At 37.5% G+C, this 27,372-nt stretch overlaps 1 protein-coding gene across 11 annotated transcripts in view; it reads right to left on the bottom strand.

The window, feature by feature from the left end:
- DENND1A (DENN domain containing 1A) overlaps window positions 1–27,372 on the bottom strand; it is a 533,368-nt gene that overhangs the window by 386,332 nt on the left and 119,664 nt on the right. For 9 of the 11 annotated variants that reach the window (XM_082467741.1, XM_082467740.1, XM_082467735.1 and 6 more), the window contains exon 3: window positions 3,696–3,739. The exons of the other annotated variants lie outside the window; for them this stretch is intronic. In XM_082467741.1, coding sequence (XP_082323867.1) covers window positions 3,696–3,739 — 44 coding nt within the window. The remainder of the gene's footprint in view (window positions 1–3,695; window positions 3,740–27,372) is intronic. 11 annotated transcript variants of the gene reach the window in all.

Genomic DNA, 27,372 nt, shown 5'->3' with positions numbered 1-27,372 from the left:
TGATTTAGACTAATTCGGATTACGCTTACGAGAGACACAATCTTTTAAATTTCACAAGTAAGTTGTTAGAGGTTCTTTTTTTTTAAATGCAGGATCCTTTCCAAGTCAGGATCCTACCAATGTTAATGTTTTAGTATTTAAACTAGGTAAACATTAAACAAAAGCAGATGAATAAATAATATGAACTATGAAAAGACCTTGCTTTTGCCTTTGTTGTTTGTTTTTCTCTTTTAAAAAACATAGGCATTGCATATCTTTCAGGAATTAACAAAGCCTGTACTTTCAGGTTTTAAGATAGCAGGCCTACCAGATTTTAAATGAAATATTGAGTGCTACAGTGATTTAATGGTTTTAAACCATAGATGTCATTGCAGTCTGAGGGTGTCACAGACAACTTACGGAAGAAAAAAAAAAAAATGGGGCACAGAGAAATCACTTTGTCAGTAATTACAATCAAGAGTCCTAAAATGTGGCTCAGGCTGCTCATTACTTCTTCCTTCTGTATCAAGACCCTTATTTACATTTCAGATTACATTTTTTATGAAACAGTAAGATCTATCAGAGCTGAGAGGACTGAAATAATGAGGGAAAAACATTTTAATAAAATGTGTTGGGTCTGCATTACTTCCGTGTCAGAAAGAAAGGCTACTTCTGTAGTGATGGATCATTTATTCTGCTTCTGAACGAGAAGCAAAAAGATGAAACTGATGAACTTTTACTGCCCATTTGTCTTTAGCAGACAATTAAGACAGAGAAGATCAAAATGGATTATCATACCACACAGACAACTGGCCCAACAGTAATACATCTCTGGGACCACAGATTTGTAACTCTCTTTTATCCCTCCCCTTTCTTCTTACTTCTTTTTCCACTCTAAAGGCAGTGCTAGCTTTGTGGCTCAAGGAGAGCCAAAAGGCTGGTCATCATTATTCAGTCACAGATGTCAATCTAACCTCCCTTTTTTCTCAGTTTCTAAAGCAGTGAGCCACAATAATTTGTGACAGATTCTTTTACTGTAAGGTACAAAGAACACACAGAATAAAACATCTAGCAGCAGCAAGCGTCTCTGATCAAGTGTGCTGGTACATGGGAAATACACTATATGTAAAAACAAGCACTAGTAGTTTAAGCGAATGGGGAGAAAAACTGGGGGGGGCGGGGGGGTTGTGTGTGTGTGTAGTAATAAGTGCTATATTTTGTGGTGAATTATCTCAAATATTCCTTATGGATTGCATCATAAATGTTTTAATACTAGAAATGTTGTCTAGATTAAGTACACATTCAGCATTTAAAGCTTGTATGTAATAGAAGTATTTCTAAGAATTCCTCTATAATAGCACACCAAAGGGAAAGATAATTTGGCATAATCCAACAAATGCTAAAAAAAAAACCACATAAGATCAGAATCCAAATTATAGAAAGGTAAGTAAGAAATATGCAGGTCTCATTTCCTTTACTAATAGATCAACTCTCAAATTTCTTGGAATTTTGAGGTAACTTCTCCAAACAAAGTAGAGCTTTCATTCATCCTTCATTCTTGAGTTATATGTGGTAAAGAAGGGAAACTCTGTGTGTCAAGTTGGAAGGGATGCTAAATAAGGCAGTGACGTGCACACCCTCATAAGTCTACATCCAGCCTATGAGCACCATCCTCCAAATTTCAAAACTAAGTCACCGATCTAGACAAAGAAAACAAATGCCTATCCTAAGAGCACTTTAAAATAGCTACAAGTTATTCTTTAGATTCCTACTATAATTGAATTCCAATTTCAGTATATAAAATACTTGTAAGATCATCCATTAACTAAAGTAAAGAGAACTAAGTTCACAACACAACAATAATCAGTAAACTGGGCTCTATATGCAGTGACAGAATTGATGATAATCTATATTTCTATTTCTATCTCCTACTTCACGTGTTTGTACGTAGAGTACCTGTATATATACATACTCTACCCAAACATAAACACATATATATATACCCAAAGAACTAAACATGAAAAAATAAACACCAAATTGTCACAGTAGTTATCTCTGAGTAGTAAAATTTCGATGACTTGTATTTTCTTTCTTTTCATTCTTTCTTTTATTTTTGCTTTATTTTTATTTCCTATATTGCTTTTTGCTCATGAACATATTACCATGCAATTTTTTTAAAGTTACACCAAAAAAAAAAAAAAGATCATGGTGCTCACAAATTTTCAGATATAGCAAGAAACTATGTTTAAAGGAATAAACCCAGATGTTAACTATGTTATTTTAAGTTTTCTCCTACATAATTTTTTCTCATTGGGTAATTCAGATCATGAAACCACAAAGGTTATTTACCTAGACAACAACATTTTAAAAGAATGATTTTCTTAAGAGCTATGGCCTCAAGTCTATTCTAAGTAATACTTTAAGATCTTCCACCCTTTAAACATTGTCTAAAGAAAAAAACCATTAATAAAAAGGTCCTATAATCTTTGGATTGTGTAAATTAAATCCAAAGGGCTCAATCCCATACCAACTTAGGGTAAGATAAAAATCTAACTCTCCTGTTGGAAGATGAGGCAAAGGGTAGAGTGAGAACATTACTATTTTTGTTAAATCTCATTTTAAAGTCTTGAGATCACATGCAAAGCAATCCATACCAGTTTTCTTGGGCTCTTGTACAGTAAAATCTCATGACAAAGCATCTCATTATCCTGATTATCCATTTATATTCCTAAAGATGTATCAGATGCCTTGCCCTCTATACAGCAAGCCACATTGCAAAGGTGTTACTACTACTGTACTGGATATTTATATTCCATTGTACTTATCCTCATTCAAGGACATTTTTTTAATACACAAAATTAAATGAATGCACTTCAGAAAAATGTTTTTATTATGTACAATATCCCACATGTGAAAGGCTTTATAAAGTTGTTTTATTGTGTAATCAAGAATGCTTTTATTTCAAAACTGCTTTAAAAAGCATACCAAATTGCATGTTAACTAAAAATGTAAGGTTCCCCAAAAAGCTACAAAACATTACTAATATTTCTCAAGATAGAAACTGGAATCCAGAATGTATAACCTGGATCTAATTATAAAGAGTAGAGCAGCTTTGGAACTTCAGCAGTATTTTGTGAGTAAAATAGTTCCTTCCACTCCATTCATTCCATGCTTGCAGAATGCAGGAAATTCAAGATGGCAAGACCAACTGGCCAAACAACTTTCACTACCATCATTAGAACCACCCTCACCCTACAGACCATTCCTGCATGTGTATCTTCTCCTTCAAGGACTACCATAACACAGTTTCATAATCTATTTCCAATTCCAGGAAATGTTATAAACTTCCATCCTTACCTTTTTGTTATGCCGGTTCTTGCCTGCTTAAATAGCATAAAAAAAAAAAAGTTCACAGGCAATCCAAAAAGGATTTGCTAATGAACTGCAGACTGTAGCAAAATAAAAAGTAAAATTTGTGATAGGTTTTCTTCCTTACTTTCTGTGCATTTTTCCCCTGAAGGTAACACCCCAAATCTAGCACCAATATTTTCGATCCTACTTCAATACGTTTTACTTTTTGTCTTGGGTTCCTAATTACTGTTTCTCTTCCGTTCTAAAAATTCATTTATCTCTTTCAGTAAAAAGAACAGTAATAATATGTTGAACGACTCTGAAATAAATTTTGTCATGTAAAAAATTAATTACGCATTCCGAACCTGGTCACTGTAGTCCTCCGGGAATTGCCTCTGCACCTCAGGATCTGTAAATAATTGACAGATAATATTAATTGGCTTTGGATTAGTGAGCAAGCAGAGGATCACACATTAATATTTGATCAGAAGATGATAGCAGCCCTGGCAGGGGATCCAAGGGGGGCAGCTGAGGCTGCTATGTTGATGAGCACAAGGAAGGACTCGGCAAGGCACTCCCATTACCCTCCTCCAGAAATATAAAAAAGAAAAATTTTAAAGACCTGATGCTACTGTTAACTTTAGACTATTACCTAATGCAAAAAATTTTGCCAGCTGCAAATTGCCCTCGATATATTTTTCCAGAGAAAGTCAGTCTGAAACCTGCTTGACTTTTCTTATCAGAGGCCTCCTTTTCATAGTTACAGATGTGGGCTTGATAAACCACCTTAAAGGCCAGTTTCAGATCTTGTGTGTGTTTGGGTGGGGCGGGGGGTGGGGTGGGGTGGGGGAGAGGGCAGAGTGGAGGGAAGGATCAGATAAGAATTCTTTCAAGGAACAAATGCAAAACTCCCTGCTTTTAAAATTAAAATATATGCTTCTCAAAATACTTATGGTCTCTTGAAAATAGATGAAGTTTTCTTCAAAAGAAAACAATACACTTTTAGCTTGTCAGAGTTAACAAAATATCATGATATGGGATATTATGCTCTAACATAATTAGACTTGCTCAGAAACTATAAAAATACATAGGTGAAGATATCTTTCATGACCATCTGTTTAAAATGGAATTAGGAAAGGGGTCACTTGATTCTTCAATCATAATTGCAAGATAATCCAATGCCATCGTCTGTAAGTCAATACAGAAGTGTACTAATTAAAAGCTATTAGCACTCCATTTGCTATTGATTAGGAAAACATTCAATCTTTTCTAATAAGAGAGAGATCTGGTTCCTCAGAGACACATTAAGAAGAGTGATCAGAATAATATCTATTTGAGAAATCATGTATCAATGCAAAAGGCTTGTGGAAAAAGCACAATATTTGAAGGTCCGCAACCACAGTGATCACAATATACTACTCAGTTTTCATATCTATCTTTTAAAATACCAGTTTACTTCTCCATGAAAGTGAATCCATGTAAAAGTTAAAGCCCTCCATGCCACAAGATAAAAATGCGGTTAATTGTTCTGCAATTAAAGAATCAAAAAGGGAGAAAATAATGGGCCTATTCACAAACTACATTTAAATCTTAGAAATACCAGTTTTCAAGTCATTGAAGTCAATGGATATTATTTTTCAAAACTCAAGACTAATAACAAAAGTAGGAATATTCAAAAGGTCACACCAGATGAAGAGCTTCCCAAAATGGGTGGTGCAGAAAAGTTGAAACTATCTGTAGATTACTTCGGCTCTTGAAGTGTCTTCTGGTTGACTTTCTTTACCCTCATCTTCAAATGGAAGATGACCATTGACATGTCTAGACTGGGACTAGTAGAATTCTGGTGTAATCCCCCCTGCAGTACCTTGCAGGGTTGCCCTGGTAAGTCAGAGGAAGTTGCTGTTGCTTCTCTCTGGCCTAAAGGGCTGAAAACACACACAGACTTGGCTCTCTTGTGACAGGAGGCCAGAGGGCGCTAATGGTGTGGCATGAAAAGCACTAGGTCTAGGCGGGGAAGTGGGGGGGACCAGCAGCATGCAAAGAGACAGCGACGAGCCCAGCAAACCTCTAAAAGTGTGCTGTGGGGTTGGGGTAGAGGATCCAAAAAGAGGGCAGTGGCTGTGATTCCTAACGCATATGTAAATGACTTTGTCCAGTAAAATAACTGGTATTTTAGGATTTAAAATTTGGTACTGAGACCTGCCCCCACCCCCCACAAAAATGCAGCTCTAAGTCCCTGAGGGACACAGTAAAACAGAGGCTGGAAAAGCCACAAAATAATCTAAGGCTTTTTTTTTTTTTTCTTCCAGTTGTCATGTGGTTAACAATTACTCTTTACCCAGAGAACTTCACACAGAAATGACTCACATATAAATCTTTAATATCAGGTCCTCTTTCCTGCTATAGTTTGCTTCTTGGGAACCACAAAATACCAATGGAAATAAAGAGGGAATAAAACCAAAGACTATTTTTTATCACCATTTTCTGAGGGGATGAATATCAGAAACCAAAATTTGTGGTATATTCTCCAATTTAAAAAAATGTTTCTTGCTTGTAAGTGGGAAAGGGAAGGTCTTTAAATCTCTTTAACGAGCTAAACCAACTGTTAACAAAAAACTACATTAATAATTAACTTGTCATTTTTTAAATGTATTTTATTCACATATACAACATAGAATTGAAAAAAGAGAAGGAAAATAGGTGAAAAGAAAAATCAACTTGTTTTAATACACTGAAGGTAAAGATGACCATGGAACCCCAAGATGGGGGTCATTCAAACCGTATCATCCTAAACACGGCCTCAGTGGTAGGCAACATCAACTAAACACCTTCATCAACTAAATCCCTTCAACTGCCCTAAGACTACCCCTAGAGTGAGATTCCCAGATTTTAACAAAATCATGTTGCAAGATAATACATGGATTATTATTTACTATGATTCAAGCATAAAGCTTTTGATTCCCTTTCTTTAAGGCCCTGAGATTTACAAAAGCAAACTTCATGGGTCTTTAACACTCTCAAAAGCAACATGAAAAAAAAAAAAGGCAATGCTTTTTAAAACCAAAGCCCAACCTATATAAAGTTCCATTCAATTAGCTCAAAGATCCAGTCTGATAGTTAACAAAACTATGAAAGCCATTTTGTAAAAATTAACACAAAAACTAAAAATAATTTGTATGAATTTTCTTAAAATGTCTATTTTGCACAGGAGGTTGAAATCATGTTTCACATTGAGTCGATCATAATGCCATAATGTCACCAAAATATCGACATTGGAAACATCTGAGTTAAAAAGGTCCAAATACAATCTGCTTTTCTCAAGCAACACAACACCCGCCTTACTAACAGTTTCAGCATGGCACATGTACAAAACCTAGCACCCTGCAGTTCAGCAAACCGCCTTTAAATTTTCTGTCTGGCAGCAATCCACTTTCGTGTCTGTATGTTTTTACAAGTACTCTATGTATTTCATTGCATCAGCTGCATTTCTTTGAGTTTTAAATGGTCTGGGAACATTTTATGAAATGTTCTATATCTTTATATGGAAAATAAAATACACTGGAAAACTGTGTATCGATCTAATATTTATATATCTATTTCTTTACCCACTATCCAATACTATAATTGCTAACGCTCCAAAACTTCTTCTCACATTCATACCCTCACTGCCAAATACAGTGTCACCAAACAGCTAACTTTCAACACAAAAATCTGCAGATGAGAGTACTACCATGGAAAAAAGTAACATAACAATTTGTTTAGGCAATTGGCAGTAAGAATAGAGTTATCAGCATATGTCAAGCTTTCTCTCTAAGAACTGTCCCTCTGACAGAAAATTAAGAACATATAGTAATGCATTACCTTTCTTTCTCAGCAACTTTCTCCAGGTTCAAGTAATAGATTCTTACAAAATTAAACATCAACTTCATCATCTCCCAGGAAAATACAATCTTTTTGTTGAAAAGTATTTAAAATATCTTGCTAGCAAGATGTATGGTATAGAAAAGTCCACACATGACTTAACCACATAAGGCTAAAAGAGACAGCTGGCTCTAGAACAAGGTTTCGCATTACGTCAATCTGACCAGCCAGTACCTTCTCCCAGCACCGCAACCATGCAAGAGGCTGACCCCACACAGACACGTGTGCACCACTTCCACTGGAGGTCACAAAAGCATTTCCATACTTAAAACAGACATTTCACAGTACAGGACCCCCAACAGCACAGTCTCATTCAGGCGCAGAACATGACCATGCTTAAAAGCCTGTGTCTTCACAACAAAAAAAACAAAAACAAAAAACAAACCAAAAAAAAACTGATCTCAGAACAAACGCCTTACTTTTTTTTTTAAAGAAAAGCTAATTTTCTTCAGTCTCAATAGTCCATGTTTTCTAGTCTTTTACTATAACATACTTTTAAATCTTTAAGATATACCAGATTGCCACAGGATGTTTAATTAATAGAATAAGAGTTTGGGCAAGACTTACTGGAAAGGCACTATAAATTATTTTACACAGGATCCAAAAAACCTTGAGTCCTGCCTTAGGCTTAAAGTTTCTAGAAAACGTGGTAGACAGATCTTTTACAACAGAAATGCAAAATAATTCATAAAAGTACTGTGCTTATGTATGAGAACTCATTTGTAGATTGGTAACCAATAAGCATACACACACACAAACACACACACCTTACCAAATTATTTTCCTGTTTTTCTCTGTCACACCAATGACTGACTCCATCTGAAGGGTCAAGGCATGACACTTTAACTCATTATTAAAAAATACACTGACTTCATTTTCTGTGAAAGCTGTCAAATGTCACAGTCTTATATAACTGGAGCTCTTTTAAGAAATATAAGAGAAACTGCAAATATAGCCATTAACATGGGAATCTACACTGCTTTCACTTTTAGCACGCTAGGTATCAAGGCAGAAAACATTACATTTAATGCCTACTAAATTTATCCAGTCATTATCTCTAGGATATTTCAGTCAATAAGAGACAAAATACTGAACACATTTAAAGCTTACAATGATAAAAATCTGCCCCTTAAAAGTGAGACTTTAAAATTAGCTATAGGACTTCCCTGGTGGCACAGTGGTTAAGAATCCGCCTGCCAATGCAGGGGACACGGGTTTGAGCCCTGGTTCGGGAAAATCCCACATGCCGCGGAGCAACTAAGCCCGTGGGCCACAACTACTGAGCCTGCGCTCTAGAGCCCACAAGCCACAACTACTGAGCCCGTGTGCTGCACCTACTGAAGACCGCGCACCTAGACCCCGTGCGCCACAACAAGGAGAATCCACCACAATGAGAAGCCCACTCACCGCAACGAAGAGTAGCCCCTGCTCGCCACAATTAGAGAAAGCCTGCACACAGCAACAAAGACCCAATGCAGACAAAAATAAATAAATAAATGTATTAAAAAATAAAATAAAATGGTTATGATGATAAATGTTATGATAGTAAATTTTTAAAAACTAAAAAAACTTTTAAAAATAAAATTAGCTATAAACAACATAATTTCATTGTTCAGTTTCATGGAGTTTAAGATACTATCTTCCTCTCCCCAAAAACCATAAATGTTAATCCCAGCTGCAATCAGATTTAATTTTCCAGATGAGAAGATGGGAATATGCTGCTAACGGGTAATAGTCCATTACACTGCTCTTTCCCTAATGACATTTTCAGTTTTTATATACTAAAAATGTAGACCCTCAGAAAATAGTCCGAGAAGTTGTACATTTTGAGGACAAACTCAATCTTCCTCCAAACACAATTAAAAATAAACTTTCTTTTCATCTTCAAGAAGAAAAGTTAATCTTTTGAATAATGTAGAATTAAAGTTTCTTGACAGTATGCTTGCAAACTGGACTGCACTAAACTAATAAAGAGCTTCAAGGACACTACCTATTAAATGTTATAGCTATAAAAAGTCAGCTGCACTTACTTTATATTATAAAATACTTGAACCATTAATACAATTATTCTAGTAAATTATTTCATTTATGATAGTTAAAATTCACTTATTAAAAAAATATTTTTGAAAGGAATGTTTCACATAGTAAAAAAAAAACAAAACAAACAAAAAACACGTTTTCCTTTTCCATGACAATAAAACAAAATGGTTTATGTTGTCTTTTTTTTTTAATTTTTTTTAAATTGAAAATAACTCATTTCAAAAAAAAATTACTGATTCCAAAATGCAGGTTTTATTCTGAAATTACAAAGGAGTATAGAATACTTCACTAATTTTTAAAAAATCATTTCAAAGTACTTTAAATGAAGTACTGCATGTACAAATGGAATTTCTTACTTTAAAAATCTATTCTAGGTATAACCTTTTTGCTATAAAACATGAAGACTGTAAGACATAAAAACTTTGAGTCATCACCAATTTTAAACCATGTTTCTATTCTAGCCTTTTCCCTCAACATTGGCATTTAAAATACATTCAAATACTACTGCACAGCAATCAGCCTGACAAACACAGGAACAGTTCACCATCTACACCTATAATGAAAATCCAAACAGCATCATTCAGTAAAGGAAAGCACAACCCACCTCAGTATGGCGAGCAATGGAACCATTCATGTGCCAGGTTCCTCCTCAAACTAACATATTCTGCCTTTCAGATACATCCTGCTCTGATGTGACTATTTATGAATAAACAGCGGACACTGACCTATTGTTTTCAGTTGTTGGAGTTATGAATATAGTATAGTTACCAGTTAAGTGAATCAACAAGTACTAAATGCATCAGCTGTTCTACAAATAATGAGTCCATTGACATTACGCAGTAAAATCTAGGAAGTTTCATCTTTCTTTCCAGAGAATGCTGATAACTTTTGACCAGTAAATGCCACTACTTACTGATAATTTGAAATATTTCTCATAACCAATTTCACCTACAGGAATATACATCTGATCGTTAACCAAACCTTTGCTGCATAAACCCAAAAATCAAACCTAAGTCAAATTCCAAAGGGAGATTTTAAATGGAAAAGAGAGGGTGCGCTGGAAGGGAAAAAAAAATCAAAAGAACATGCTCACTTACACTTACCTTTTTCCCTACTGAATATATTAGTTTTCAACTTTCATTATTATTTAAGTATTTAGGGTTTCTTACATTGGTTCAAAGTTTGGAACACTAATCTGTAAAAATCTATCAAACTGATAAATACTGATGAAGGTTTTTAATAAGGTTTATAAGGTTTATAATCTCAGGCTTCCATTTAATTTCTCTATGAGTTAAGATTAGTTTTACTCCACCTTTTTGAATAAGTACCGTAAGTATAAAATTTTTATTCCAATATGAATAATTACTTCAGACTTAACCTGAATGACAGCTGTGCCCTTTATGTACTACAAAAGTGATATCACTGCATATGGTCTTCATTAATAGATATATCACATTTGTCAAATTTGGTGAAAAGAGATAATTACCTACTCAAATACAACTCTTGACTGAGTACCCACTATGTGCCAGGCACTGTAATAGGCATTTTACATAAAATATCTGATTTTATCTTCATGACAAACCTATGATATTGGGACTATCACAATCAATTTTATCATAGTTAAAGAAAGCAATAGGTTATCACTAGTCCAAAGTTAGAAAGTTAGTATTTATACACAGCACGAATACTCTGATGTGACTGGCCCAGTTGATGAATAAGCCATAGTCTTTGCTCTCCGGGAGTTTACAATCTAACCCTAATAGAGAATACAAAGAATTAAACAAGCAATCATCACAGGGCCTGGTAGGGATTAGCAGAGGGGCACTGAGCCTAGTCCTGGCCAAGACAGAAAAAGCTTCAGGGAAGAAGTGGCAGAGCCAGGTGTAGAGTCCAGGACTACACCAGGGTTCATGTCATACCACCACACGCCCCTTCTGAACAGCCTAGGGGACAGTGAATAAGTATTTTGTGAGTCCAGGGCCCATGTTTTACTTAGCTTTGTCTCCTACAAAATGTCTTGCCGATTATATATACCCAACAGATACGCTGGCATAATAGAATAAATAAAATAGAATAAAATAAACTCATTAAATACCCTGTCTCTCCAAATGGATGAAAGGCCAATTTCAAAACATCCAATTGAAAAGAAGCCTTTGAATGCTACAGGCTTCCTAAAGATACATTGGCTTATAGTAGGCGCACAATAAATATTAGTTGTTATTATATTATTAACCCCAGTGGAGAAATAAGCAAGCACTATAAATTAGATGGCTACAGATGTACAGGTGTGCCTCAAATTGGAAATACATGTGTTCCTGAAATAAACTTTTATAAGCCCAATTAAAAATTTCCCATGGCCTGCTATTACTTACTTAGAAATGTTATAACTTTATCAGAAACTGATTTTCTCTCCATCATCAGTGGTTCAAAAATCCTTTAGATACAGTTTATTTGCCTCCTGGCATCTGTTTGCTAATGATGTGTAAACATCAAACGCACTAGGGACTCTCCCAGACTTACCAAAACCCTGAGGTGAATCTTTGTGTACACTGAAGGACCTTTCTGCTAATTCCTTTGCTTTCTAAGCTTGCATTCTGGATTTCAGAAACAGAGTTTCATTAAAGATTTTTGCAGTAATAATTATAATGCTATCAGCTACCACTTACTGAATGCCTAGGTATACCAGTCATTGCCAAAGGTAGTTTATCATCTTATTTAATCCTAACAACAACAACTCCACCAGGTAAGTAGATGTATCCTTATTTTATAAATAAGAAAAGTGAGGCTCACTAAGAACAAATTCAGAGTTAAGTAACAGAGCTGGGATTCAGCCTAGAATTATCAGACTCCTAAGAATCCAACACTGGTTTTCCTTTTCGGCTTTATTTATTTATGTCCTCCTGTTGATCTGTCTTCTAGTCATTATTGTGACTCAACAATAAGAATACATCTGGACAAATAACTAAAACATGTTGTCATGAAACAGGCCTAACAGATTATGAATGAGAGCTTTCCAATTTCTCTATTTAAGTTTCTTTGCCAAGTTCAGGATATAAATAAAATGACTCCAAAGTAACTAGCACTCAATTCAACTAGTAAATACAGTATTTCAAAGATAAATTCATACTAAAAAACTTAGAGTAATTTTGAAAGCTAGAGGTTATCCTTGTATCATCTATGAAAAAAGTCATTGGCTAAACAGAATGAATAAGAACACAGAAAAAATGTCTTCCTATGTAAGAAAATGCGTTTCCAAGTACCTCTAAACCACACTGAGAACTAAGGCCAAACTAGTACATACTGTATAGATAAAGCTGACACGCCAGCAAGGGAAACATACTATGCCCGTCAACCAGAAGACTCTTATACCAAAATTCCACCTCTCTTCCCCGGAGAAACAAGCCATTGTTGCCTAGTTGTTATCTGTATCATTAGAGAAGCAGTACCTACATCCTTTATCACTTTTGTGTGTGTGCATGGTAAAATATACATAACATAAAATTTGCCATTTTAACCATTAAGAGTATATTTCAGGGACTTCCCTGGTGGTGCAGTGGTTAAGAATCCGCCTGCCAATGCAGGGAAACGGGTTCAATCCCTGGTCCAGGAAGATCCCACATGCCGCGGAGCAACTAAGCCCACGCGACCGCGCTCTAGAGCCCATGCTCCGCAACAAGAGAAGCCACCGCTCGCTGCAACTAGAGAAAGACCGTGCGCAGCAACGAAGACCCAACGCAGCCAAAAATAAACAAACAAATAGAGTACACTTCAGTGGCATTAAGCATATTCACATTATTGTACAACCATCACCACCATCCATTTCCAAAACTTTTTCATCTTCCCCAGCTGAAACTCTGAACCCATTAAAAAACTCCCCATTGTTCCCTCTCTCCCCCCAGCCCCTGGTAACCACCATGCTTCTTTCTGCCTCCATGAATTTAACTACTTGAAGTACATCATGTTAGTGGAGTCATACAATATTTGTCCTTTTGTGACTGGCTTATTTCACTTGGCAGAATGTCTTCAAGGCTCATCCATGTTGTAGAATGTGTCAGAATTTCCCTTCTTTTTAAGGCTGAATAATATTCCATTGCATGTACATGTCACATCTTGTTTATCCATTCATCTATCTATGGACATGAGTTTCTTCTATCTTCTTGCTATTGTGAATAATGTTACTATGAACATGGGTATAAAGATATTTGTTCGAGTTCCTGCGTTCACTTCTTTTGGATATTTATCCAGATGTGGAAGTGCTGGATCAGATGGCAATTCTACATTTAATTCTTTTGAGGACCTATATCACTTCTGGTATGTTTTAAGACCTTTATGTTATTAAAAAGCTAGAATCCTTAGTCTGGCCATTAAAACCAACCCACCCCATTTCATCTCTATTTCTTAAAAATAAATCCCCAAATCTGGACTGCCTGATCAATTCACTTTCCCACAAAACTTGACGTGCTTTGCTCATCTTTCTCCTCTTTTCACATCTAAATCAGATGCTTCCAAAACATGCTATTAGGCATCAGAATTTATAAATGTGGCCAAATATATGTTCTTAAATGAATTAACATTCAATCACCCTAGTACTTAAAAAAAATTAAAAAAACAAGGAACCATGTCCTCCGTCAAAAGTGCAATGAATTTTACATGTAGCTGGTAAAGGAACAGCAAAGCTGGCACATTCACTTACACTGCTCCCCGACTCAAGAAGCTCCTTTACTTGCTTTCTAGCAGTCATGCTCAGCTGGCAGCAAAATTCTCAACCTCTTCTAAGTTCTCTTCACATTATCACATTCTTACTGTGGCCAAAAGCTGGCTTCCTCTGCAGCCCTCTCAAGTGGTGAAACGTTTCCTCTCCACCCCTCCTCAGACTGGCCTGGAGGTGGGGTAGGTGGCCCCTGCTTCTTGCTGACACTTCCAGAACTTTCTCCCTCATTTTCCAAAACCCCAGATTTCAGCCTCAAGTCACCAGACTACACCCCCCTCCCCACTCTGCTGTCATCTACTGATCCCAGGGTCACTCCTCATTCCTTGACTCTTATGGATCCTGGTGCATTGCCCCTCACTCTACCACTACTCCCACCACGATCCTACCGATTTTACTACATATTCACATAGATGATCTTCCTAAATCCTGGAATTCTTGATTCCTTGGCCTCCTCCCCACCAAGGAACTTGCCCTCTACCCAATCTCAGCTACTCACTACCATGGTCATACCCAAACTCTACAGTTACCAATAACTGAAACCCCCTCAATAATCACAATTTCAAGTACCTCAGTCTCCAACCATGACCTACCTCCTTTCCTTCTAGTTCATTCCCTATAGCATCCCAACTTCATTCTTCAATCCCACAGAGACATTCACTCTATCAATCTTTTCTCTGCCCTTCATCCACCTCGGGTCTACACTATCCTCCTTACCTAGCTTAAATTCTATTTTGTAACGGTTCCTTTACATACATCCTTGACTCCTTCATGCCTCTCTTACTTTGTCGTCCTCCCTTGGCAAAACCACGATCCTTGTTAAATCCAGCTATCTACCTGCACCCCTGTGCCTGACTGTGGCTGAAGAAAACCACACAACTGTGCTGACTAATCCAACTTTAAATCTGGATTACTCACTGTAAGTGAGCTTTAATGCAACTTAGTAATTATACCACATTTTCCTTAAGTCATTATTCTCTCACTCTCCTTAGTGACTATTTCATACTTTCTCCTCTCCCATCAAACCTCCAACTTTCCCCAACCTCAGCTGCCACCATTTATCTTATTTGCCCCTTCACTGAAAAAACTGAGCAATCAGAAGAGAGCTCTCACAAGCTTCCTCCACCACTCTACCACTTATTATCTCTGACCCCACAGACTCTGCCTTCATCCCATTACCATGAAGAACCATTCATGCCCCTTGCAAAGGCCCCTCCTCCACTTGTGAACTAGGATCCCATCTCCTCTCAGCAACTCAGTCATTGCTCTACCAATTCTCTTGTTCTATTGATTTTACCTCTCTGCTAGATCTTTCCCATCAGCATGCACACAAACTGTTATTTCTACAAATATTTTTTAAAAGGTCAAGCCCTCCTCCCCACCATGGCTACTACCCCATTTCTCTCATTCTCTTTAAAACTATATTCCTCAAAACAGTATCTATACTCTCTGTCACCAATTCCTGTCCTCCTACTCTCTGGAACCCATGCCAACCAAGCTTCCAACTCCCCACTTCTCTGAAACGACTCACATACCAATGACCTTCTTACTGTTGACATCAACTATTAATCCTCAGTCCTCATCTTACTTGACCTTTAGCACCATTGACACCCTTGATTGCTTCCCCCTCCTTGAACTATTTTTTTTTTTTTTTTTTTTTTAATTTTTGGCTGTGTTGGGTCTTCGTTTCCGTGCGAGGGCTTTCTCTAGTTGCGGCAAGCGTGGGCCACTCTTCATCGCGGTGCGCGGGCCTCTCATTATCGCGGCCTCTCTTGTTGCGGAGCACAAGCTCCAGACGCGCAGGCTCAGCAATTGTGGCTCACGGGCCCAGCCACTCCGCGGCATGTGGGATCTTCCCAGACCAGGGCTCGAACCCGTGTCCCCTGCATTGGCAGGCAGATTCTCAACCACTGCACCACCAGGGAAGCCCCATTTTCATTTATTTATTTATTTATTTATTTTTGGCTGCATTGGGTCTTCGTTGCTGCGCGTGGGCTTTCTCTAGTTGTGGCAAGCAAGGGCTACTCTTCGTTGTGGTGCGCAGGCTTCTCATTGTGGTGGCTTCTCTTGTCGTGGAGCACAGGCTCTAGGCACGCAGGTTTCAGTAGTTGTGGCACGCGGGCTCTAGAGCACAGGCTCAGTAGTTGTGGCGCACGGGCTTAGTTGCTCCGCGGGATGTGGGATCTTCCCGGACCAGGGCTCGAACCCGTGTCCCCTGCATTGGCAGGCGGATTGAACCACTTTCTTCATGTGGCTTCCAGAGCATCCCACTTCCCTATCTCACTGCTGCTCCTTGGGCTTCTCGTTGACCTCTTCCTATTGAAGAGCCCCAGAGTTTAGTCCTTGGACTTCTTCACTTTTTCTTCTTGATGTCCTCCTTTGCTGGTCTCTTTCAGTTTCATCACTTCAAATACAAATATGCACTGTCAACTTTATATTTCTCCAGCTCAGACCTCTCCCAACTCCAGATTCATTTAACTGTCTACTCAACACCTTCACTCAGATGTCTAACAGACATCTCAAATTTAACATGTCCATAACTGAACTCCTGATCTTTCCCTCACATTCAGATCCAATCTGTCAGCCAATCCTGTCAACTAAACCTTCAAAATATATTCAAATTCTGACCATTTCTCTCTACCTCCTCCACTACCACTCTGGTTTAAGTCACCATCATTTCCCTCTTGGATTACCACAACAGTCTCCTGAAAGGTTTCCCTGCTTCTGCTTCTGATTCCTTATAGACTCTTCTCGAAACAGCAGCCACAGTAATTCTGTTAAACTTAAGCCAGGTTCTCTTATGTCTTCCCTTCACCAGCAATTCTCTGACCTCACTTCCTCATACTCTCCCCTCCTAATTCTGTTCCAGCCAGGCTGGTCTATGTGTTGTCCTCAAACATGCAAGCCATGCTTCCACTTCACGACCTTTGCCCTTGCCATTCACTCTGTCAGATAAACATCAAGGAATGAGGCATGTCCTATAAGTCTTCATTCACAAGTTACTTTCCCAGTGTGGTCTTCCCCAATCACCTTATTTAAAATTATAATTTTTCCCTACCCCCGCCATGCCATAGTCTCTTTTCCTGAGTTATTTTTCTCCTTAGCACATTTTACCACCCAACATACTATATACTTTCTTATTATGTTTTGCCTTACTTCTGTGTATGATTTAAAAGGAAAGGGATTTTTGCCTTTTTTGTTCACTACTCTATCCCCAGAACCTGGAATAGAGCCTAGCAAATAAATACTGAATGAATGAAAGAGGGAATGAAGGAAGGGAACAAAAATTCAACTACTCCTTCTGGCAAATAATTTGGTAGTATATCTCCAAAGCATGTGTGTGTGTATATATATACATAATGTATTATTTACATCATATATGTTCTATATATTATATATATGTTATTATTACATTATGTTACTGTTACTATTATTACTACTACTTTTACATTACTATTTTGACACCTCTTATAATCTCCCTCTATGGGCCCTCCAGTATTAGAGAGGTTGTTGGGCTAAAAACTATTTCTTACAGGAGCCTGCAACTAGGATACCAGGTGTGAATCAGGTTCTGCCCATCACATCCACCTGGTGAGACTTGAAATCAGCACAGGCAAGTGGGGAGCCAGGAGGTAACATGAAGAATCTACTTTTCTGATGCAGAACTAGCAGGAATGGCATGATGGCTCTGGAGGCACAACCCTGATGGAGACTTCCTGAGCCCAGAGGGCAAAGGTGGGAATATCCTGGGGCTGACATTTGGGATGACAGCTTCCAGATTCCCCCAGCTTCCTGACGTGGCAGAGGTAGTAGTTCTCTTGGTGTGTTACTTCTGTAGTGTTCCTCTGCAAGTTATTCCTGGAGATTCAGCCGAAAGCCTGTTCTTCCACCCTTTCCAATTATTCTGTAAGACAGAATTCTCTGTATTCAATCCTTTTTCTGATAGAGTAGTTTCTCTTATCTTCAACTGGACTTTGACTGATACACATCTCGTGCATACCTCTGTCCTGTATTTATCACACTGGACTGTAATCTTCCATTTACTACTGACCTTCCCTACCTAACCCTAGCTTTCTTGATGGAACCACTTTTAACTATCTTTGAATCCTCTATACCTAGAACAATATCTGACTCACAGCACACAGTCATTTTTTTAGTAAGCTTTTAGACAATTGCAATAGCCATTATAACATGAGAAAGATTTGGCATGAATATTAAAGTGCTGGACTGGGAATCAGCAGGCCTAGATTCTGCCACTATGTGATCATTAATAAGTCTCTGAACCTGAATTCTCTCAAATACAAACTGAAATTTTTTACTAAATGATGTTTCTTGACTCTCAAATTCTATGATTCTATGATCTAAAATCCTTAGACAACTCATTGCTTTGGTAAGACATCCATGTCTTTAAGTAACCTTTAAAGCAGAGTGGCCCTGAGGAAAGCACTTCTTTCTGGTTTTCCCTGTGGCCAAACACCCTACAAAGTAAATAAGACTCTCACAAGGGACAGAAAACAATTCTAAAGTCCTTTCAATGAAGCAAAATTCTAAATTTAAGCAGCACGGCTACTTAAATATCGTTCTACTTATGATTTTTAAATTAAGGATTTAGGAAGTCTGAACACTAAAATACATATTCCCCGTTAAGAAGCAATTAACTCAATAATTATCCTAAACCAGACCTACACACTTGACATAACAATGAGAATTCTGAAGACTCCACTCATCTTCTCTGCCTGGCTCCACAACCTTGCTTCCATGGTTTCACTTCATAAAGTGGAGGGGTTTCCTCTCTCTTGCCATTACTATGAAACTTGCATTCTGTAAAGGCCCAGCCTCCATTTCAAGAACCAATAAAACCTTGTAGAAGATAACAAGATTCTTGGTTTGGAGTAATTCTATGATACCTCTCCTCCGCAATTTGCATTTCCACAGTCGTCTTATAAACACCATCACCTGTGTGCTTTCACGTTACGAGGCATTTCTTCCTGGGTTGAATTCATCAAGGTTCCCCTAGCTTCTGGGCTCTACAATCATGCTAAGGGCATGGCTCAGTGGAGCCAGGTGAGGAACCAGGGCTTGATAAGCAGGGCATACAGGATGTGTGGGTTGTTGGAGGTCGGGGGTAGAAGGGCAGTTAAGTGGGCAGCAGAGACTGGTACACAAGGGGAAGGGGAGGGAAGAAAAACAATCCAAACCCCACGGTGCCTAAAGCTAACCATTGTCAAAGTTTCAGTACCTTTTTCCAGCTCTTCTCCAAGCCCGAATAAACTAGGATTCTCAGAGAACTAGCCTGTGCTCAGGGTGCACTGAGACAAAGGTATAGCAGCAAAAGCTGTCATCTTATTGCCTCTCAAAGACTTCCTCACACAGTCCCTCACACAGATACCTTTGAATAAACAAACAACTCATCCCTGAAAATAGGAATGAGGCTTTGTCTCGGTTGGTTCTTCCCAGCTGCAGTCTGTGGGTTACTGAATTCACAGGATGCAGCAAACACAGATTGGAGAATCCTTTCCCAAGACACTGACCACACATTCTCCCTACACATTCTAGTAGGGACAAACCAGCCCTGCACCCCACTGTACCACCACAGCCCTGTTCTACGTCCAGGCAGTATCTCACTCTATGGAAGACAACCCAGGTACTGCTGCCACAGTAGCTCAACATACAAAACCAAGTTCAGCTACACTCCTTTCTGGGGTCCCCTGGCACTTACAGGATTAAGTCTGCCTCGTAGAATTTTCAGGATTAAGTAAAATAATGGATGTGAAGCACTTTGAACAATGACTGGCATCTAGTAGATGCCTAACACTCTTTTTCCTCCCAAGGCCACTCACAGGTAGAAAGCATATAAAAACTATAAACACCTTCTGAGGTAACCAACTATACAGTTCCTCTGACTGTGACCTTCTGTTTATGTAGCACTGGAGTTTTTACCAAAGCTTTATTTCCAAGCTGTACTGGAAATCCTGACCTTTCCCAGTCAACCCTGCTGTATTGGTGGCTCCCATTCCTTTCCAAGTGAGATGTCTGATCTTTTACATTTGTCCTGTTATCCTGGTTACACCCAACAGGAGCCCTTACTAATTCATGCTGGGCTCCTAGCCTGTCCTTGCCCTCAGTTGCCCATCATTGGCCCTATCCAAGAAGGTCCAATCTTGAGAACCAGCAATGTGAGGTTGTCAAACTTTCCTGACAACATTTCCCTTCCCAAGTGAAAAAAAGGGGTCCAGTGCACTAGTGGGTCATTCACTGCAAGATTATTTTTATGCACTCACTACTAGTGGTGTGTTAGGCATTAAGAGGGCATCAAGAGACATGATCTTGTAGTGTCTCCTTGATAAAACACAACAAATACTCTCCTAAAATGGCAACAGAAATTAAAGTTTGGAAAGGAAGGGTGAGTAGGTGAATTATAAGAAAGTAGTAGCCTCTACTAGAGAACTGTATCCGCTCTCCTTTCACATCAACATAATCTGGAGTTACCTAGTAACCAACATTTCAATTTGAACTTGAATTCTTTCACCCTTCTTGCCTTAAGCCTTGACCAGACCCTGTTAAACAATCAACTGGGCCCCTCCTTCCCCTCACAGCTTCCAAAATTGAAAGCATTTCCCAAAGAGATGGGACACCAAACCCCATACCTTACCACCCTGAAAGATGCCAGAAAAGGGTGGCAAAGAGATGCTGAAGTTTTACAATCTCTTACCTGCTGTCTTTTCCCCCTGCCCCCTCAGCAGATTAGCAAAGGTTCAAAGTATGGGAAACATCTGGAAATTGAAAATCTGGGGAAATAATCACTCTCATATACTTGGTAATTAAGAGTGTGGTTGGATGGAAAGTAATTTAGTATAATTTTCACCAGCACAAATAGAATCAATTTTAAATGTCTATGCCTTTTATTTTATTTTATTTTTTAAAATTTATTTATTTAATTTATTTATTTTTGGCTGTGTTGGGTCTTCGTTGCTGCGCGTGGGCTTTCTCTAGTTGCGGCGAGTGGGGGCTACTCTTTGTTGTCGTGCGCGGGCTTCTCATTGCGGTGGCTTCTCTTGTTGCCGAGCACAGGCTCTAGGCGCGCGGGCTTCAGTAGTTGTGGCACGTGGGCTCAGTAGTTGTGGCTCGTGGGCTCTAGAGCACAGGCTCAGTAGTTGTGGTGCACGGGCTTAGTTGCTCCGCAGCATGTGGGATCTTCCCAGACCAGGGCTCGAACCCGTGTCCCCTGCGTTGGCAGGAGGATTCTTAACCACTGTGCCACCAGGGAAGCCCTGTTTATGCCTTTTAAACCACCAATTTTACTTCTAGAAAAGCATCCATGGAATTCAGGGAGATCACTGGCATATAGCCAAGAGAAATAAGTGTACATGTTTACCAAAAGACATATACAAGAATATTCATGGTAGCTTTATCGCTAATGGTAAAACAAAAGTGTCAATCAACAGAAGGATGGATAAATTGTGGTATATTCCTACAGTGGAATACTATATAGCAATCAGAAAGAATGCACTACATGTAACAACATGGATGAATTTTGATCAAAAGACAGGAGATGATCCCATTTATATGAAATTCAAAACCAAGACTAATATAGACTGATAACAATCAAAACAGTAGTTGCCTCTGGGGGCAGGAGGAGAAGGGAGGATACTGACTAGGAGGATACACAAGGGAACCTTCTAGGGTGTCACAACTGGTGTTTTCCCCAGCTTTACTGAGGTATAATTGACAAATAAAAATTGTATATATTTAAGGTACAACTTGATGTTTTGATATATGTAAACACTGTGAAATAATCAATCAAGCTAAATAATCTATCCATTAACTAACAAAGTTACCTTTTTTGTATGTGGTAAGAACACTTAAGATCTACCCTCTCAGCAAATTTCAACTAGGTATACAATTCAGTACTGTTAACTATAGTCACACTGCTGTACCATAACTGAATGTGATCTTGGTAAGGGTTACACAAGTATATACATACATCAAGCTGTACACTTAACTTTGTGGATTTACCTCTTTGTAAACTGCAATACCTTTTTTAAAATAATGAAGTGATCAGAACACGTATAAGTGACGTGAAAAGGTGTCCTTTTCAACAATTTTTAATTGAACCTCTGAAATACTCTTATATTGACTGCCATAGAGATTTAACAAATATTAACTTTTTTATAACTTGACTGGTATATTTCATATATCATATAATTCACCCATTTTAAGTATATAATTCAACGATTATTAGTAAATTTACCAAGTTGTACAACCATCATCATTAAGTCAGTTTTAGAACATTTTCATCAACCTAATGAAGTCTCTCATGCCCCTTTATTGTTAATCTATTTTCCTACTCCTGTTCCAAACAACCATTAATCTATCTGCCCCTCTAGATTTGCTTTTTCTGGACATTCATCTAAATGGAATCATACAATGTGTGGTCTCTGCAACTTGCTTCTTTCCCTTAGCATAATGTTTTTCAAGTTCGTCCACGTCATGGCATATATCAGTAGTTTGTTCCTTTTTATAGTTGAATAGTTTCCCATTATATGAATATACCACATTTTGTCTATTAACTCACCAGTTGATGGACACAAATATTAACTTTTGCAACATTCCTATTTACAAATATAGCTAAAGCACCACCTCCCACCCTCATCCCATTCTCCTCCTCCTCCCCTTCCCAGAAGTCACCATTGTCTTGAGGTTGGTATGCAGCCTTCCACTTCACTCTTTTATACTTTTAATACATACGAATGTACCCATGACAAAATATAGAGTTGTTTTGTGCTTTTAACATTTCCATATCTGGTTTACTATATGTAATATTTTTCAACTTGCTTTTTTTACTCACAATTATATTTTTGAGGTTTGCTCGTTTTGTCTCAAGTAGATTGGATTCATTCATTTTAATTGCTATAATATTCTCCATCTATGAATAAGTCGTAATTTATCCATTCCCCCTACTGATGGCCATTTAAGTTTTCAATATTTTTCTACTACAAAAAAAAAAAGCTATAAACATTTGATTATGTCTCTTTGTGCACATGTGAGAATATCTCTACATTATCTATATATAAATGACACTGCTGGTTCCTAGTATATGAAAACCCTCCACTTACTTTTACTAGGTATTGCCAAAGCACTTAAGAATTTTTGTTCCCCAACATGCTCAATGATACTTGGTATTATTCAACTTTTAAAATTTTCTGCCAGTCTCACATATAAAATAGTATCTCGTGGTTTTGATTTGTATTTTTCCTTGATTTTTAGTGATGTAATCTTTTCATATGATTATTAACCATTTGAATTTCTTCTTTTGTGACTTGCTATTTAATATTTTTGCCTATTTTTCTACTTATTTCTTTCAAGTTTCTTATATATTCTGGATCCCAAGCCTTGCAAAATTTTTCCTTCAGTCTGATCATTTTCTTTTTGTTTTGTTTATAGTTACTTTTGCCATACCAAAATTTTAAATTTTAGTGTAGTCAAGTCTTTTACATCATGATTTGTGCTTTTCTGTATCTTATTTAAGAAATCCTTTCCTATCCATACCTTTAAAAATATCCTCACATTTTCTTTCAAAAGTTATGAACTTTTGCTTTTAAAATAGTTCTTTAATCCAGCTGCAATTTATTTTTATGAATGGTATGAGCAGGCAGGAAACTTGTTTCAAATGGACAGCCAGTTGTCTCTCATATAGAACTGCCTGGTGACAGCCATTTTGCTCCTTAACTCCTAAGGGCAGCTGGCAAAGCCCTCCTCATCCAAAAAATGCTTAGAGAGTTTGATATGTCTTAATTCCTTTAAATATGACAAGTCATACATAGCTAGTGATATTTGGTAGGACAGAATATACCAGAATACATTGGGTCAATTTTTCTTAGACCCAAAGAAAGACCTGTTTCACCTTTATCCAATAAAAGCACAATGGGGGCTTCCCTGGTGGCGCAGTGGTTGAGAATCTGCCTGCCAATGCAGGGGACACGGGTTCGAGCCCTGGTCTGGGAAGATCCCGCATGCCGCAGAGTAACTGGGCCTGTGAGCCACAATTGCTGAGCCTGCGCGTCTGGAGCCTGTGCTCCACAACAAGAGGGGCCGCGATGGTGAGAGGCCCGCGCACCGCGATGAACAGTGGCCTCCGCTTGCCGCAATTGGAGAGAGCCCTCGCACAGAAGCGAGGACCCAACACAGCCATAAATAAATAAAATAAAATAAAATTTAAAAAAAAAAAAAAAGCACAATGAATCCAAACAGATAACTGGACCACCTAGCAAGTGAAAATACTAAGCAACAGCAAAGTGGTCAGATACTTCTACCAGCTTTCTTTCATGAATCATGAAATACCAAGTTTTAAGAGCATTTCATGGGGACACAAATTCAAACTTTTACCTAGCCCTCAAACTTTACAATCTCACAGCTTCCCTCTCCTTTCCAAAGCTTAGGTTTAGAAAAAGGCCACAAGGTAAATGCTTATTTCAAAAATTACAATATTAAGAGAAAAGAAATGGCTCATTTAACACTGCTGCAATCATCTCTAAACTTCATCCATAGAGATACTTACATAAACAAAAATTATTTCACCCATATAAATCCTCATGTAACTACTTTGGAGATTTTTAAATAATGTTACATTTACCACAATAATTTACATAATGTAGCTAGTATCAAGCAGCTAAATTTGAATTCTTTGTTCTCTTGAAAAAGGGAAAGAACACCATCTTAGTTAATGATATGTTTCTGAATATGACACTATACGGCATTCTTCAGGACGTATGTAATACGAACATTGATAATTTACTAAATAAATTCACTGTGATCAATTCTTTTATAAAAATTCACAGGAACTGTTAATGAAAGCAAATGTTAATTCAATATTTTTACCCCTTCCTTCTCCTGCCATCTATTAAAACCTAACTTATTGAGAATATAATGTTTAATGGCATTTCTTTGCAAATGCTAAACTGCAACTGCTGTATAATTACCTTTTAGGCTGCAAATTTTCATTCTACATACTTTATAGTATATTTTATATCCACTTAAAAATGTAAACGCAATGGTCAAGAAAACAAAAAAGGTACTCTTTGGTTTAAAAAATTCATTAAGCATAATAGATTCAATTAGACACAGTATGAGGTTCTTCTCAAAGCCATACAATACTAATACAAGTATTGTATTGTTCAAATATTCTCATTGTTATGCAGGTTGTCACATTTCACTTTTAATAGGAACTGACTCAAAGAGACCTTGAAACAAAAGTATCCTAACCAAGTAGCAGTTCCCAAAGTGTCATGCTAAAAAAACATTACTCTCCAATTCACACAATTCAAACAATCAAATCAGAGAACAACCACTTCTTTATTAATAGAACAATGCACACTAGTTTCCTGTGTCCAAGTGATGCTACCTAAAAAAAATTTAAAGAAAAACTAAAGAGGCAATAATTGGAATAATATTAATACTAATAAAATATTTTTTAAACTGATCAGTTAGATCTCATTCACTGAATGATATTTTTGTGAGTCTAGCAATGATTCCAACTTTAGCTGAAAACAAATGAATTCCAATTTCTTAAAGGAATTCCTAATGCTGACAATCTTTTTCATTAAAAATATAAAACCGAAAATGATTCCATCTATAAAGGCCAAACCCCACTAGAAAAGAAGTGTTGTGGTTGGGTAGGAAATTAAATGTTATTAAAACTAAGATGATGGAAATGAAACAGTACTTTCACAACAAAGATATCACAAACAGCTTTATTCTTTAAAATTATTCGTTCAAGATATAATTAGCTCTCCTGCAGGGTCAGATGCCAACACAACCAATTTTATACAATCTAAGCACTGTCAACATATGCACCTTCTGTTTTTAAATCAGCAGGAACCACTGACCAGCATAAGCAGTATTCCTAACTAGATATTCAGCAAATGTATAAAGTCTGACACCTCCCTCAAATATACATTTGACCATATAACTACTTTAATAAATTCACATGACTACAGACAATTGCAACACACTGAACAAGTCTAATCAAAAAAAGGATCAGAAAGTCACTTACTGCAAATAGCCATTGTACTGTAGATCAGGGATAACCTCTAATAACTCCCACCACCACAAAAGGGGGAAACGGTTTTAATTTATTAAAAGCATGTTTTCTAAGAGAATTCCTGAAGATACACAATGTTATGACCTATCTAACTTCCAAACTGACTTTATTGTCCTTTATTACCTAATATCTAACATATGGTGAGGCTAAAACATATCTATAATTTAGTCTTTCAGGACAATCTAGCACTCGGCACACACACAAAAAAACCTGGTGTAATAATTCAAAAGGAAAACTTACAGCAGTATATCCAGAGGATAAAGAGAATGGAAACAATTATTGAGGACCTATTTGGCAACAGGCCCCAAACTGACTTAACATTTTCTTTTTTAATCTTCACAACAATCCTATGAGATAGGCACTATCATTCTTAATTTACAGATGAAGAAACCAAATCTTAGAGGTTAACTGATTTCCCCAAGGTTATGCAGCTATTAAGTGACAGAGTCAAGATTTAATCTCAAATTTGTATGACTTCAAAGTCCAAACTTTCATCTGCACCAAGCTCTCCCCATTAAAAAAAAAAACAAAAAGGAAGAAGAAGGTGAAATAGGCTTTATGGGCTAGGCTGAGAAGTTAAATGCTATGGATGAAGTTCTTTCTAAGGAGATTTATAATTTCAAATAAGTATTTTACAAACTTATTCAACATGACCCTTTGTTAACTGGGAACGTTAATTTGGGAATCAAAAGTCTATAACAAATATCAGAAGACAATTTGGAGGAATATAAATAACTACCTATCTCTCTAAAACTACCCTTGGGGGCCACGGAGTGATTCATTTCAATAGTTCCTTGAATAGAGAAAAACATCATGTTACTTTGAATTCACAAAGGACTGGACAGTTTTCAAAGAGCTTTCACAAGCTTTAGAATTCATAAAATCCTCAAAACAATCCAGTGAAAAAGTTAAAGGAATATAGTGGATACATAAAAGAGGAAAATAAAGAGAGGTATTCTAAATGCAGACAGTAGTACTCATCAGTCCCACTAACTCAATCCCCACATCTTCTCAGAGGCAAAAACACGGCCACTGGGATGGAAAGAGCTGTTGATGGCTAACTGGCCTCTCGCCTGTGATCCTCCCTCAAGGCTGAGGGAGCAGGTCACTTCTGGCAGAACTCCATGGGCTACAGCAAGAGAATACTGTCCTGTTTTAAAAATATCCAAACTCTCTATATAAACAACTCCAGGTGTTACTATCATCCTTTCAGAAATGACAAGTTTGAGGTTTAGAGCTTAGATTATTAATGAGGTCACAAACTAAGCGGCAG

This window comes from Balaenoptera physalus (genome assembly GCF_965194825.1).
Source record: "Balaenoptera physalus genome assembly, chromosome: 7".
Classification (NCBI taxonomy): Eukaryota; Metazoa; Chordata; class Mammalia; order Artiodactyla; family Balaenopteridae; genus Balaenoptera; species Balaenoptera physalus.
The sequence above is the reverse complement of the archived record's forward strand: the minus strand, read 5'-3'. Positions and strand labels throughout refer to the sequence as shown.